Source organism: Petaurus breviceps, unplaced genomic scaffold (genome assembly GCF_028583685.1).
Source record: "Petaurus breviceps papuanus isolate PSGF00001 unplaced genomic scaffold, PetGlider_PUasm1.0 186, whole genome shotgun sequence".
NCBI classification, from domain to species: Eukaryota; Metazoa; Chordata; class Mammalia; order Diprotodontia; family Petauridae; genus Petaurus; species Petaurus breviceps.
Window position 1 is genome coordinate 19568694 of NW_027185798.1, and position 14695 is coordinate 19583388.

The 14695-nt window shown below is 45.2% G+C and overlaps 1 protein-coding gene across 2 annotated transcripts in view; it reads right to left on the reverse strand.

Moving 5' to 3' along the window:
* NXN (nucleoredoxin) overlaps positions 1–14695 on the reverse strand; it is a 169336-nt gene that overhangs the window by 24747 nt on the left and 129894 nt on the right. For both annotated transcript variants that reach the window (XM_069089715.1, XM_069089714.1), the window contains exon 2: positions 1561–1678. In XM_069089715.1, coding sequence (XP_068945816.1) covers positions 1561–1678 — 118 coding nt within the window. The remainder of the gene's footprint in view (positions 1–1560; positions 1679–14695) is intronic.

Sequence of the window (14695 nt, forward strand, 5' to 3'; positions counted from 1 at the left end):
TCTTCAGGCAATGGCCACTGAGTCAGGCCATCCCTGGGTCTGGTAAGACTCTGCCCCAGCTTCTGTGTGCTGGCATAAGCTCCAGGCCTCTGAGGAACAGGACGGGAGGTGGATGAAGCCAGCCCTGTTTAAGAGGCTGAGCATGAAGCTCTGAGCCTCCCCCCTCCCCCCATGCTCCCCAAACAGAGCAGGAGGGGCTGTACTGGCCAGAGGCAAAGGAGCCCACAGAGGTGTCTATGCCTTATATGGCTTTGTTTGAGGGTCATTCCCAAACACTACAGGCTACACAGATTCCAAGAAGCCTATAATTTTCAGAAGTTGACATCTGTTGACAAAAGGCTCTGAAAGCTAGCCCTGGGCTCGGAGCTGCTCTGTGAGTACCCCCTTGGGCTGTCAGCCCGGCTTCCCTTTCTCCTCAGTCAGTTTCCCGGGCTAAGAGGGGGTGGGTGTGGCCTGGGAGTTGCTCTGAGTGGGGGTCCAGGCAGCCAGTAATGGCTAGGGACTTTGTATTCCAGGCCCTTAGTGCAGTGCTCTGGGCAGAGAAAACAGCTGATAGCTCCGAACCTCTGGGAGCCTTAGTGGTCTCATCAGAAACCGGGATAACAAGCAAGGGGCTGACATCTGGAGTTCCCGGCCCACCTAGTGCTCTACACACATTATCACGGCCACTCCAGGAGGGAGGTGACACGTGCAGGGTCATACAGCCAGTGTGGCACCTTTACTGCCTCCCAGGGTTGTAGTGAGAAGCAAATGAGACGATGTCTGTGAAATGGCCAGAAATCTGGGAGGCGCTGGGTTTAATGATGAGCCATGGGGCTCTTCCAAGGGACAGCCCAATTTTCACCCAGAAGTTTTTTTACTGTTTGCTTTTATATCACCTGCATTTCACAGCCATCCCTGAAATCGATGGATTGGAATCAACACATGAACCCCAGATCCATGTCATCCACAGAGGCTGGTGCAGCATTCTCACCTCTTTTCTTTACAGCCACATGTGGTCTTTATGATTTCACAGTACTCGGCTCTGATCGTTTTGTTCTTATCGTGGCTTCTCCCATTTTCATTGCTGTAAATGCTGCACAGGCTCAGGAAGCCCTGAGTCCAAATCTGCCCTCAGACACTGATTAGCGATGTGACCTTGGCCAGGTCACCAGACCGCTGCCTGCCTCAGTTTCCTTAATTGTAAAATGGGGATCAGAAGAGAACTTCCTTCCCAGGGTTGTTGTGAGGATCACGAGATGATATTTGTAAAATGCACTTTGCACCGTGTGCAATGTTAGTGGTGACTATTCTCATTATTCCGATTCTGGTTCTCTTGGTTCTGCTCCCTTCCCTCCATACTGGTTCATACTAATTTACTTTTAAATAAAAACTGGCCACAGCTGAGAAAATTTGGGAATCATCGTGAAGAAGAGAATTCTTCCAGAGTGAAGTAAATCCAATTATACTCAGAACATATTACGATTTATATATTGGTTTGTACCTATTATTGTCTATTTGTACTGTTTACCTGGGGCTTGGGGCTAGGAAAAGCCAGGAAGAGGCCCCGAGGGGGCTTACCTTCTGGGTCATCTCGGATCACCAGCAGCCCATTTCTGCACACCACTTTCCCTGTGGTGGCGTCGATGAAGATCAGTGATGGAATGTTGGAAATTCGGTATTTGTTCCATAGTTTAAGCTGTAAGAAAAAAAAAAGAAGTCAGTTGGGCCCAAAATACATTCATCAACTCATTCAGCAAGTCAGTTCCTTGAAAGCAGGGACTGCTTTGTTTTGTTTGGCCTTTCTTTGCATCGCTAGAGCTCAGTGCAGTGCCTGGCACACAGTAAGAACTCAATAAATGCTTGCTGCCTGCCTGCCTGCCATCTGTGATATGCCAGATTCTATAAGGAGACACAGAGATCAAAGGATCTCAGAAGTCCTACAGTCCAAGCCAGATCTGAAAAAGAGGAGTAAGAAAGACCCTGATCTTATGGGCCTTACTACCTAATAGAGATGCTAAGGACTGATATACCCAATGATGATAACATGCGTACTTTCAAGCTTTCCAGGCCTAGGAGGGGAGGAACAGGCAACTATGAGACAAAGGAAAAGTTGAAAGACGCACCTTCTTGATAGTAAGAATCACCCTTCTTCATATCCTATTGTACAAGGAGCCTGGCTGGCCGTGGGCCAGTTAAAGCCATCATTCCCTAGGCCTGCAGTAAGCCTCCTGAAGACTTCACTCACCCAAGGCAAATATCATCAATCAAAGACAGGATCAGGAGATCTGATTGCCCTAAGCACAGATAAGTGATGAGTAGTTACCTCTTTCTTCCCTCTCCCTCAGGTCCTTCATCTATAAAACCTGGTGAAGGATCAGTCCCTCTTTCAGACAAAACCAGATCCCTGGCCAGGTAAAGGAGACAGGAAAGGGAAGCATTTCATTAGCTCTCTATGTCATCACATACAGCAGAACGGGCTTCAGCTTCCCAGGCATGCCCTTGGCCCGGTGTGGGAAAGAAACAGGCAGTCAAGCAGAAGGTTAAATATTTATATGTTCCCCAATTTCTCTACTTGGGAAATCTCCAGCTATTAGTTGTCTTCTATTCAACTTTCTAATAAACAAAGGAAAGAAAGAGTCTCGGGGTTGACACAATCTCTTAATCTCTGACACTCAAAACTCGACATTTTGTATTTGAAACTGGCCATGCTAACTGGCAGAAATCCAAAGCCTCAAAGCCAAGGATAAAAAATCCAATTCAATAAACATCTGCTAAGTGTTGCTGGTGATAATAATAACGAAGATGAAAAAGAGGAAACACACCCCTGCCCACAGAGGGCATTCTCCTGGGGTGCAATTCTTCACTTTAAAATTTCCAGCTTCTTTCAAAGTTTAGCTTGAGAAGTTTCTATTTTATCCTAAAGGAAGTAAGGGAGCACTGAAGCCGTTTCCAAAGCAGGAGCGTGGTAAGCTGGTCAGACCCGTGCTTTCTGGCAATTGTCCTGGCCACTGTGCGAGGGACACTTTATCATGCTGACAGAGCAGGGGCAGGGAGGCCACTACCAGAGGCCCAGGGGAGAGACGATGAGGGGCAGCACCAGTGGAGGGAAGGGGATGTGTGTGAAAGATGTCAAGCATCAGCAAGGCTGTGGGGAGGGGCAGGGGAGATCTGGCACACCTCCTGAGACCAATGCCACCCACGAAACCAGGGCAGCCCCATACTCTGCAGGCTCACAAGCTCCTCAGATAAATACTTTTTCTGACACTGATAAATCACTGAATCTTAGCATTAAGAGAGACGCTAGGAGTTATCTCATTTAACCCCGGACTAAAACACAAATCTTCTCTAGGACATCATTCGTCAGCTGCCCTCTTGATTTGAAAACCTCCAAGTACAGAGCACTTATTGTGTGTTATAGCAGAAAGAGTCCTGGGTCTGTAGCCCAGCTCTGAACTATTTGTATGACCCTGGATAAGTCAGAATCTCTGAGTCTCAATTTTCTTACCTGTGAAATGGAAACAACAACTATTCAGATTTATAGAATCCCAACCCCCTTTTTAAGGCTTACATTCTTCTCCACAACCCAGTGAGATGGGCAGCAGTGTGTATTATCTCCCGGCCAGTCCCTTTTCCCTTTAGGATCGCTGCAATTGTTAGGGAGTCAGTCCCTCTCACTTTCACTCCCCAGTGCTAGTTCTGTGCTCTGGGGCGAGCACCACAAGTCTGCCCTGCTCATTCTTCCACATGACAAACCTGGACGGGAGTGGGCCCTCAGCCAGGAAGGCCTGAACCTGAGTGCAGCCTCTGTGACCCTGAACAAGCCATTTCATGTCTTAGTGCTCCAGGAGCTGATGTGCTGCATCCAGGAAGTATCCTCTTGTTCCTGATGTGGTTACAGGTCCAGGCCCTATCCTGTCCTTCCCAAGCCATTCTGCTACCTATGTCATTAAATGAAATCAAAGCTACCAATTCACCTCTGAAAATGAAAGAAATGAAGAAAAGTCACAGAACTTCTTCCTTGGTGTAGGTGCTGCAGCCTGCAGGCTGTTCTTTAGGCAACACGGCTGCTGGGGCAATGACACCGTCGTCGGGAATCGGCCTGACCAAAGGTGTGGCTTTCTTGAAGAAAAAGAACTGTCTTAAATCTAGCCCTACACAGCACTCATGAAGGCAACTTTAGGCTGCTGTTGCTATAATAGTATCATTTTTTAAAAATCCAATGGCAGTTTAAGGCTCAGGGAAGAAAGAAAGGAAGATCAGAATTGCTCTGGAGGATTACTCAGAAGTAAGGGTTAGGCAGCTTCCAGCTGGTCACCTGGAGGGCAGAGGTGGAAGGATGCCCCAACTGCTACAGCTGGGGTCCACAAAGAACACTAGCCAAGGCTAGCTCACTCCTCTGTTTTTTCCTAGGACCAAAGAACCTGGCTGGCTCCCCAGACCAGAAGTGACGTCATACCCACTTAAAAACCAACACTGCAACATTCCAGAGAAACCCCAGATGGGATTCAGTTTAAATGCCCTGAGAGAGATGTGGCTGAACAACAAAACAAGACAATCTCAATTAGGACACAGGGATTAGCTGTCATTTAAACCCTGCTATAAAGAATGGGCTTGGAATGCAAGCTAGTGGTTGTGAAGACCCAAACATATTAATTTTGATGTCTGAATCAGAAAGGGAATGGAAGAGTGCTTGCAGTCTGGATCAGCCCATTCTGATGATTCTCTGGGGCACAAGCAGGCTGATTAGAAATGAGAAACGCATGCATCTGGAGAGCACTTGCCAAGATTCGCCACTGCCCTGGTTCATGGTCTCCTTCAATCTGGCGTGGCTCTCTAAAGTACACCGAACACTGGAGAAAATCGCTCTTAACGGATCATCTTAGTGCACGCCTGACCTCAGCTCACCTCACTTTCTAAGGAATTCAGTTGTGATGGCTACTACCTTTCCCCACCTTTGTTTCTGCTGCTCTAGTTTTCTCCCATCCTTCAAGTTACTCCTTAAAATAAAACCAGCCTTTCTGCCTTTGTGCAAAATAGAGAGTGCTACAAGAAGGAGAGGGTAGAAAGCTCAAAAATTCTCCCTGAGAAGCTACTGTAATCTGGAAATTATTCAAAGTCACACAGCTACCTGAGTCTCGTGATTTATACCTTGCCTTCAGGGAGGCAAGTGGCCCCCAAGCCTGCCTGGCTGACTGTCCATGTGGAAACATCCCTGGGGACACAGATATCTGCTGCTATGTGGCAGATTATTCTCTAGGGTTTAATCAGTCTTATCACTAATGAGTTCTTCCTCATCTCATTCCTTACTTCCATCAAGAGATCCCTGATTTAACTGGTGTAAGGACTTCCCACAAGGACCATGCACAATCTCTTCTCTTCTCAGGAGATGGCTGGGGCCAACATATTCATTCCCTAAGGACCAAGCCTGTGTTGGGGAGCCTCGTACACTCACCCAGCCTGTTCCTCAGATAGTACACACAGAATCCAGTTTGTCTGCCCTGGTGGGACGCGATAGGGCTTGTGATCCATTTGTATGGCCTTCGAGCCACCCGTGCTATCCCTATAACATAATAAGGCTATGGAGGAATGAGCCACACTAACCACAACCATTTAGGGAGCACTCTGAGCTTTGCAAAGTTATTTACAGTAAAGTTCTTCCTCATTCAGCCCAATTATGTTGTAGGCGGCACCCAGGAAACATTCGAGAACACTGGTTGTCGTCTTTGCCCCTTACGCTCCACAGCATCTTCTCCCCGGCCCCTTCTCTATTTGCACACGGCCACCGCTCTTGCTCAGCTCCTCGTCACCTGCTGGCCATTACAGTCTCCTCACTGGGCTCCTGGACTCAGATCTCTCAAGTATTCCATCTACCCTACACACAGCTACAAAGAAATGTTCCTAAAGGGAAAATCGGACCATGTCAGTCCCCTTCAGTCCCTCCCTCAACAAGAGGATCAAATATAAAGGACCCTGTCTGGCACCTAAAGCCCCTTGTAACCCAGCTTCTACCTACTTTTCTGGCCTGATTCTCCATCCTTCTCCTACACACCCTCTTTGGTGTGGCAGACTGGCCTTCTTGATGTTCTCCATTCATGCTATACCACCTCCCATCTCCATGCACTTGCACACTAAAGCTGGATCCCTTGCCTAAAAGCCTTCCCTCTTTACCTCTGCCTCTTGGAAACCCTGGTTTCTTTCATTTTTTGTTGTCCTAGTTTCCTTCAAAGGTCAGTTCCAAGGCCCCCTCCTCCGGGTGGCTTTATGGAGGTGCCTTGAGGGAACATGAGGATGCTGAGAACTGGAGACAAGGAGGGGTCTGTCTTTCCAGGCAAGGAAAGAGGTTTTTTTAAATGAATCTTCAGAGGCAGGAGATGAAACTCTGAGTTTTGGCAACAGTGGGTCACCCAGTGTGGCTAGAACACAGAATGCATGAAGGAGGTGGAAGGTAATGGGTGATAAGCCAGATTTCTGAGGACTTTAAACACCTTCACTTAATAAAATTCTTTTCTGCTGCAACTTCTACCCACTCCCCTTGCCTCATTCTTCCAGAAGATGATCAGTCAATATCCTAGGCACAATGCAGAAATTTTCCTTCACACTGGGGAAGTTAGATTGTTGTGCGGTGGCTAGAATGTTGTACTTGACGTCAGAAAGACGAGCCTAAATCTGGCTTCAGACAGTTACTAGATATGTGATCTTGGGCAGTCACTTAACCTCTATCTGCCTCAGTTTCCTCAATTGTAAGATGGAGATAATTACAGCAATTACCTGCTCGGGTTGCTGTGAGGTTCAAATGAGATAATATTTGTAAAGCTCTTAACACAGTGTCTGGCATATAGTAGGCACTTAATAGATGCTTATCCCCTTCCTGTTTTCTCATCTAGAAAATGGGGATAATGATAGGTATTTGTAGGGAAGATCAAAGGAAATAATACACGTAAAATTCTTGCAAACCTTAAAATGCTCTACGAATGTGAGTAGTTACTTAAAGAGTGAACATCCTGCTGATGGGCAGCTTGGCATTCAATGCCATGGGAGGGATCCTGAAGATTCTGTGAGGGAGCACAGGATAGCTCTTAGCACCTCTGTGGCAATCGGCTACCGTGGAGCTGGAGCTCTCTCACTCGGTCAATGTTATTTAAGAGCCACATTACGGACCAAGTCTTGTACTAGGTCCTCGCCCTTTGTAAAAATGAAAGATGCGGAAGGTCACGGCTATACTAGAAGGGGCTAATGAGTCCAGCTCAGTGGTGGAGGCTGGTCATGAATTTGTATTGGCCGGAGGGCGGAGCAATAAACTCCTCCCAAAGCCTTCCTTTATAGAGGAGAGGGCTCAGAACTTCCTGGATAACTCCTCATTTTCTATCAGCTGCTGTGTGTGGGTACCCAGTGACTTCTCCTCCCTCTTTTCAGCTTCATTTGGTGTGGGCAGGAACTCTTTTTTCTAAGTGTATCCCCAGGGATGCACCATCCCTGGCATGTAGCAGGTGCTTAATAACTTGTTTATGGCTAGTGCTCTGACCCCTGGTGCTGGTAGTTCTTGTCCTTTGTTCTTGAGGAGGACCTAAATGGAGTCAGGGCATAGTGTGTCCAACTGTGGTTGATCAGATCAATACAAGCTCAGAAGGATCCACCACAGGCTGGGCACAAACAGTCCACGTGAACATCTGGAGTGGAGATGGATCTAAATTCGCATTTCACGTCTCTTTTGAGCTACTGCAATTCTGCTTTGCTCATAGAGCACAGTGCCTTCTTTGATGTGGCACACCATACTGGGTGGTCCTTTGTCAGCATCTCCCATGTCACACAATCAATTCCAAAATTCTTCAGAGAGACCTTGAGAGTGCCCTTGTATCCCTTCTTCTGACCACCAAACAAGTACCTTCCTTGTGTGACTTCTTTGTAAAACAGTCTTTTAGGAGAGTATGTGTTTGCATTTGAACAATGTGATCAGCCCATCAAAGCTGCCCTTTTTGCAGTAGAGTTTGAATGCTTGGCAGTTTCGTTTGAGTAAGGACCTCAGTGTCTGGTACCTTATCTTGCCAGGTGATCTTCAGAATCTTCCTAAGACAAATCAAATAGAAGCAATTCAATTTCCTGGCATGGCGCTGGTAGATTGTCCAGATTTCACAGGCATAAAACAATGAGGTCAGGGACAGAGCCAAGATGGCAGAAAGCAGGAAAACTCTGTGAGTTCCCCCCATAACCACCTCAAATACCTATAAAATATGACTCTAAACAAACTTTAGAGCTACAGAACCCACAAAGTGACAGAGAGAAACAAATCTCCTGTTGAAGACAGGCTGGCAGGCTGGCAGGAAGGGTCCATCGCAGCCCAGCCCCTCGTGAGCCCTGGTTTTAGCCTCAGGCAGCCCCGACCAGCAGCAGCTACAGCAGACCTCTGGAGAGTGGATCACCAGCAGCTGTGGTGGTTTCCAGAATTATCATTCCATAAATGCCAAAGGCAAAGTAAAAGGTCAGTGTGGACTCTGTTGGAACAGGGGGACCAAGAGTGCAGTCCAGCCTCTGTCCCTGAGGTGAGAAGGCAAGAAGTGGTGGAGGCACCATGGCCATGCAGCCACCTCCACGTGGCTGCTTCAGAATTCCTGGCCTGCAGATTGTAGGGGGACCAAGTGACCAGTCTGAGGGGTAATCACTCTTGCTTTAACCTACTTGGATCTAGATTGCTGTCTAGGGTGGAGGTCCTAGGGTGTGTGACCAGGTGCCAGAACCTGTGGAGGCTTCAGAGAGGACAGCCAACTAATAGCTCTGGCAGCTGTGAAAACCCCAGCTATTTGGGACAAAGCTCTCCTCTCTGAAAGCACAGTTCTACCATGGCAAAGAGCTCAAAAGTCAAGTAATTGAGTGGCAACATGAACAAGCAAAGGAAGCAAAGCAAGCATAGCAGTCAAACCTTAGATTCCTTTTTTGGGGACAAAAGGGATCAAAGCATGAAATGGGAGGAAGATAACAAAGTCAGAACTCCTGCACCAAAAGCTTCCAAGAAAAATATGAATTGGTTACAGGCCATAGAGGAGCTCAAGAAGGATTTTGAAAACCAAGTAAGAGAAGTGGAAGAAAAATTGGGTAGAGAAATAAGAATGATGCAAGAAAATAATGAAAAGAGAGTCAGCAACCTGACTGAAGAAAATAACACCTTAAAAAATAGATTAACTCAAATGGCAAAAGAGGCTCAGCCCAAAAAGCCAATGAGGAGAAGAATGCCTTAAAAAACCAAATTTGCCAGATGGAAAAAAATTTTCAAAAGCTCACTGAGGAGAATAATTCCTTCAGAATTATATTGGAGCAAATGGAAGCTAATGTCTTTATGAGAAATCAAGGTACTATTAAACAGATCCAAACAAATGAAAAAATGGAAGGCAACATGAAATATCTCATTGGAAAAACCACTGACCTGGAAAATAGATCCAGGAGAGATAATTTAAAAATTATTGGACTACCTGAAAGCCAGTATCAAAAAAAGACCTAGAAATCACCCTTCAAGAAATTCTCAAGGAAAATTGCCCGGATATTTTAGAACCAGAGGGCAAAACAGAAATGGAAAGAATTCACCAATCACCTCCTGAAAAAGATCCCCAAAAGAAAACTCCTAGGAATATTATAGCCAGGTTCTGGAGTTCCCGGATGAAGAAGAAAATATTACAAGCAGCCAGGAAGAAACAATTTGAATATTGTGGAAACATAATCAGGATAACACAAGATCTAGCAGCTTCTATATTAAGGGATCGGAGGGCTTCTACATTAAGGGAATATGATATTCCGGAGGTCAAAGGAGCTAGGATTAAAACCAAGAATCACTTACCCAGCAAAACTGAGTACAACGTTTTAGGGGAAAATATGATCACTCAATGAAATAGAGGACTTTCAAGCATTCTTGATGAAAGAATCAGAGTTGAATAGAAAAATTTACATTCAAATACAAGAAGCAAGAGTAGCATGAGAAGGTAAACAGGGAAAAAAAATCATAAGGAACTTATCAAAATTGAACTATTTACATTCCTATATGAAAAAATGATAAATTGTAACTTATGAAACTTTTCTCATTATGAGGATAATTGAAGGAAATATAAATGTATATATATGTGTCTATATAGGAGGGTGTATGTGTGTATGAATACATATGTGAGTGTGTGTATACATGGACAGGTATACATAGACAGAGGGCACAGGATCAATTGAATGGGAAGGGATGATATTTAAAAATAAAATTAAGAGGTGAGAGGAATATGATGAGAGGAGACAGGGAGAGACAGAATCGGGTAAGTTATCTCATATAAAAGAGGCAAGGGAAAACTGTTACAATGGAGGGGAAGAATAGGAAGGCAAAAGGGAATGGGTCAACCTTACTCTCACTGAATTTGGTTTAAGGAGGGAATAACATACACACTAAATTGGGTATCTTACCCTACAGGAAAGTAGGGGGGAAGGGGATAAGAGGGGAGATGATAGAAGGGAGGGCAGATTGGGAGGAAGGGTAGTTAGAAGCACACCCCACTTTTGAAAAGGGACAGGGTCAAAGTGGAAAATAGAACAAGTGGGCGGTGGGATAGGATGGAGGGAAATATAGTCAGTTTTTCACAATATATCCACTATGGAAATGTTTTGAGTAACTACACATGTACAACCTATATTGAACTGCTTATCTTCCCAGTAAGGGTGGGTGACAAGGGAGGAAGGGAATGAATCTGGAATTCAAAGTTTTAAAATCAAATGTTTAAAAAATATTATTACTATTATTTTTTTTTACATGCACTGGGAAATAAGATATGCAGGCACTGGGGTATGGAGATCCATCTTGCCCTATTGGAAAGTCAGAGGGGGAATGCGGGAGGATATAGGAGAGAGCAGATTGGGGGAGGGGGTATTCAATGGGGTCACTGCTCTGGGATGGGGAGTAGGGGAAAGATGGGGAGAAAATTTGTAACTCAAAATCTTGTGGAAATGAATGTTGTAAACTAAAAATAAAAATAAAATTAAAAACAATGAGGTCAGCAGAATGGCTCTGTAGACCTTCAGTTTGGTAATCAGTCTAACACCTCTTCTCTTCCAAACTTTTCTTTGGAGCCTCCCCAACACGGAGCTAGCTCTGGGAATGCATGTGTCCACCTCATTATCAACGTATACATCCTGGAAAGTATACTACCAAGGTAAGGGAACTCATCCACGGCATTCAGAACTTCTCCATTTGTTGTAATAGATAGTTCTGTGTGTGAATGGTGTGGTGCTGGCTGGTAGAGAACCTGTGCTGTAGCCTTTTCAAGTTAAGTAACTTACATGAGTGTGGCGGCTGACCTTGATGCCACCACATTTTTTTCTCATTAAAAAACACCGGGGCAAGCAAACAGTTCTGCTTCACTCCACTGAAGACAGGGAAAGCTTGAGAGCATCATTCACTACCCAGAACTGGGAATGTATGCTGTCATGAAGCTGAGGTACAATCCTGATGAGCTTCTCTGGGCACCCACATTTTGCCATAATTTTACACAAGCGCCCATGACTAACAAAGGCCTTTGTCATATCTGTGAATATTGTGTACAGAACTTTGTTCTGCTCCTGGCATTTCTCCTGGAGTTTTCAGGTAACAAACACTATATTGACTGTTCCTTGGCCCTTTCTGAAGCCACACTGGCTCTCAGGTAGATAATCATCTACCAGGTGAAGGATCAGTCTGTTAAAGAGAACTCTGGCAAGAATCCTGCCAGTAATGACTACAAGAGAGATCCCTCTGTGATTGTCACAGGACAATCTATTTCCTTTACTTTTACAGATGGATAATGGCGGGATGCTTGAACTCCTGGGGGATAACCTCCTCTTGCCATATAACCTGGAAAATTTCAGTCATCTTTCATATGAGCAGTGGATTCCTTGCCTTATAAATCTCAGCTTGAATAGAATCAGCACCAGGTACTTCACCACATGAGAGGAGATGAATGCATTCAAAACTTCTTTTTATGTTGGAAGTTCAGTTGAAGAGGGATTGATTTCAACCTGAGGTATATGATCAGTGGCCCCAGCATTGATTGATGATGGGGTGTTGAAAACACTATGGAAGTGTTTAGCCCGTCTCTCCAGGATCATGTCCTTATCACTAATCTGTGTGGTTCTATCAGCTCTGAGAAGCTGATGTGTCTTTGGCCCATAGATAGCCTTCAGGGCATCGTTGTTACCATCAGCATCAAACTGAAGTTCATCTGCCTTCTTGCTGAGCCAAGGAATCCTGCATCTCTCTAAGCTTCCCTTGCTCTTTATTTTTGACAGAATTAAATGATGCCTTCTTAGGGATGGACATACTATCTTTCTGGTAAATCCTGGGGCATTCTCACTTTTTCTTTAGCAGATTCTGAATTTCCCCATCATTTTCATCAAACCAATCTTGATGTTTGTGAATGTTCTGGCCCAAATGAGTAAATGCAGTGTTGTGCACCAATTCTCTGAAAGGTGCCCACTCCTCTTCTGCTTTACTGTTGCCAACTGTGTGTTGGCTCAGCTTTCCTTCCAAGTTAGCAACACTGGGAGAAGAACTCTAATCTGTTGACATCAAGTAATCTGGTAGCTGTTTTGCCTTAAGACCCCCACTTTTGTATTTAGCTTGGAGAGGATAAGTCAGTGATCAGTCCAGCTCTCTGCGCCACACAGCACCTTCTTTACTCTCATCCTGTCTGTCTCTTTTCCTTAAATGCCAATGTTTGCTATGAGGGTGCATCCACAAAGTTTCATTGAATTTAGGTAGACAGAAGACAGCGCTGCTGATGAGAAGGTCATGAGACACGCGGGTCTTCAGCAGTAAGTGCCTCTTGCTGTTGTGGTTTCTGATTTCATTCTTCCTTTGGATTCCCCACCATGTCTAGTAGTCTGTGCCTCCTCTTGCATTAACATCACCCAGAATTACAAGCTTGTTGTCTTTTGATGATGAGGGTCTCCAGGTCTTCGTAAATTTTTTCTTTGACCTCATCATGATGGGAATACAGGCCCTGATGACAGTGGTGTGGTATCCGAATTGTCATGAACCTGTTTGTTCCTTTTGACAGACATACAAGCCTATTGACTAGATTAGTTTTAACTTAGAAACCTGCTCCAGCTTCCTAGTGCTCCCCTTCACTCTGGCCACTCCAGAAAAATATGTATCCAGCACTGACTTCAGTAAGCTGGTTTCCATTCATCAGCCTTGTTTCACTCTGGGCTCTTATTTGGATGAGATGCCTGCTTAGCTCGTCTTTCAAGTCTACTGGATTTCGTGTTGTTCATGAGTGTGTACACATTCCACATAGAAATGGTGAACAGAATCACCTTTGCAAAAGTTTTTGTACATTTTTAAACGTTTCTACCACAGGGTGAGATCCCCACCTGCTGCAGTAAGCAGGCCGGGGCTGGGTGAAGTACCTTTTCTAGCCTCTTCCTCACACCAGGACATGAGCAGTGCAGTCCTCTAAAAAGGCTGCTTAGACACTCAAGGGGTGCGAATCCCACAGCTGCTTCAGTCCAGTGAGAAGACAACCCTATGGCCCGGGCCACCTATGTGCAGGGTTGTGACTACAGCTCCCAGAGTATCCACACCTGCTGCTTCATCACTTGCCTGTCCCACAGGACTGAGGTAGGTAAAAATGGTAAAATGGTAGGGGTGATACCTTGTGATTTGTGTGCAAATTGGATTTAAGTGAGGCAGAATTGCTTGAAATTGTTGGCCTTGCTTTCTGTCCAGAGTCATCAAAGTCCAGTGGCAGCACAAAAGTCAAGATGACTGGTGATGGCTCAGGATGGAGTGGATGGCCTTGGCATCTTCGATGTCTAACCAAGCTCTAAGCGATCCACAACGCCTGCTTCAGCCTCCTTCATGGCCATTGGAACAGACTGTTTTCATCCACCCACTCCACCAGGGGAAGTCTTCACATGCTTGGGGTAGAACCCCACCCCCCCAACTCACCAATGGATTTAAGACCCCTTGGTTATCCTCAGACTGGTTTAGCCTGGTTGGTTTACTTGGAAGCTTCTTGGAGCCCCAGATAACAGTTGAGTAAATAAGGTGGAAACAAGAGGTGGAAAGCATCCCTGAGAAGGGTTTGGCAGCCCTCACAACAGAGGTGTCAGTCTTCCACGAACACACTCTGTACTTGGCTCTCACCCTTAACACACTAGCAAAGGAGCTAGGCAAAGTTGGGGCTTTCCCCTTAGATACTTCAAAGCCCAGTAACAACTCAAAGGAACATGCCACCCCCTCCCTTTATTTGATTTTTTAAAGTTGATCAAATAACTCATTTCCTTATTGGGGTACTAGGGAATAGAGAGACAGGGCTTTTTCTCCCATGGCAGGTGAAATGTTTACTGGATACAACTTCTACAGAACAAACACATATGTTTTCTGACATGCTTTTCTGATATTCAGATTTAAAAGGTTCATCTTGTAATGTAACAAGCACAGTAATTGGGATCTATTTCTTTAAACTGTAACTATATAGATTTGCTTTTTTCTTTACCCAAAAAGGTTCACCCTGGGCTCAGCATTTGGTTCTGACAGAGATCACTGATTTTATTCCTTGACATTTTGCTCAGGGTGACTAAGGCCTAAAAAAGTTAGAGTCCTGAGTAATTTGGCTGGGGATGAGCCAACTGAGTCAGGCAGCCAGCTCCGGCTGCATCAGATACTAGAAGTCTTACATGCTTTGATAGGGATCAGGAGGTCCATTATCCATTTGAA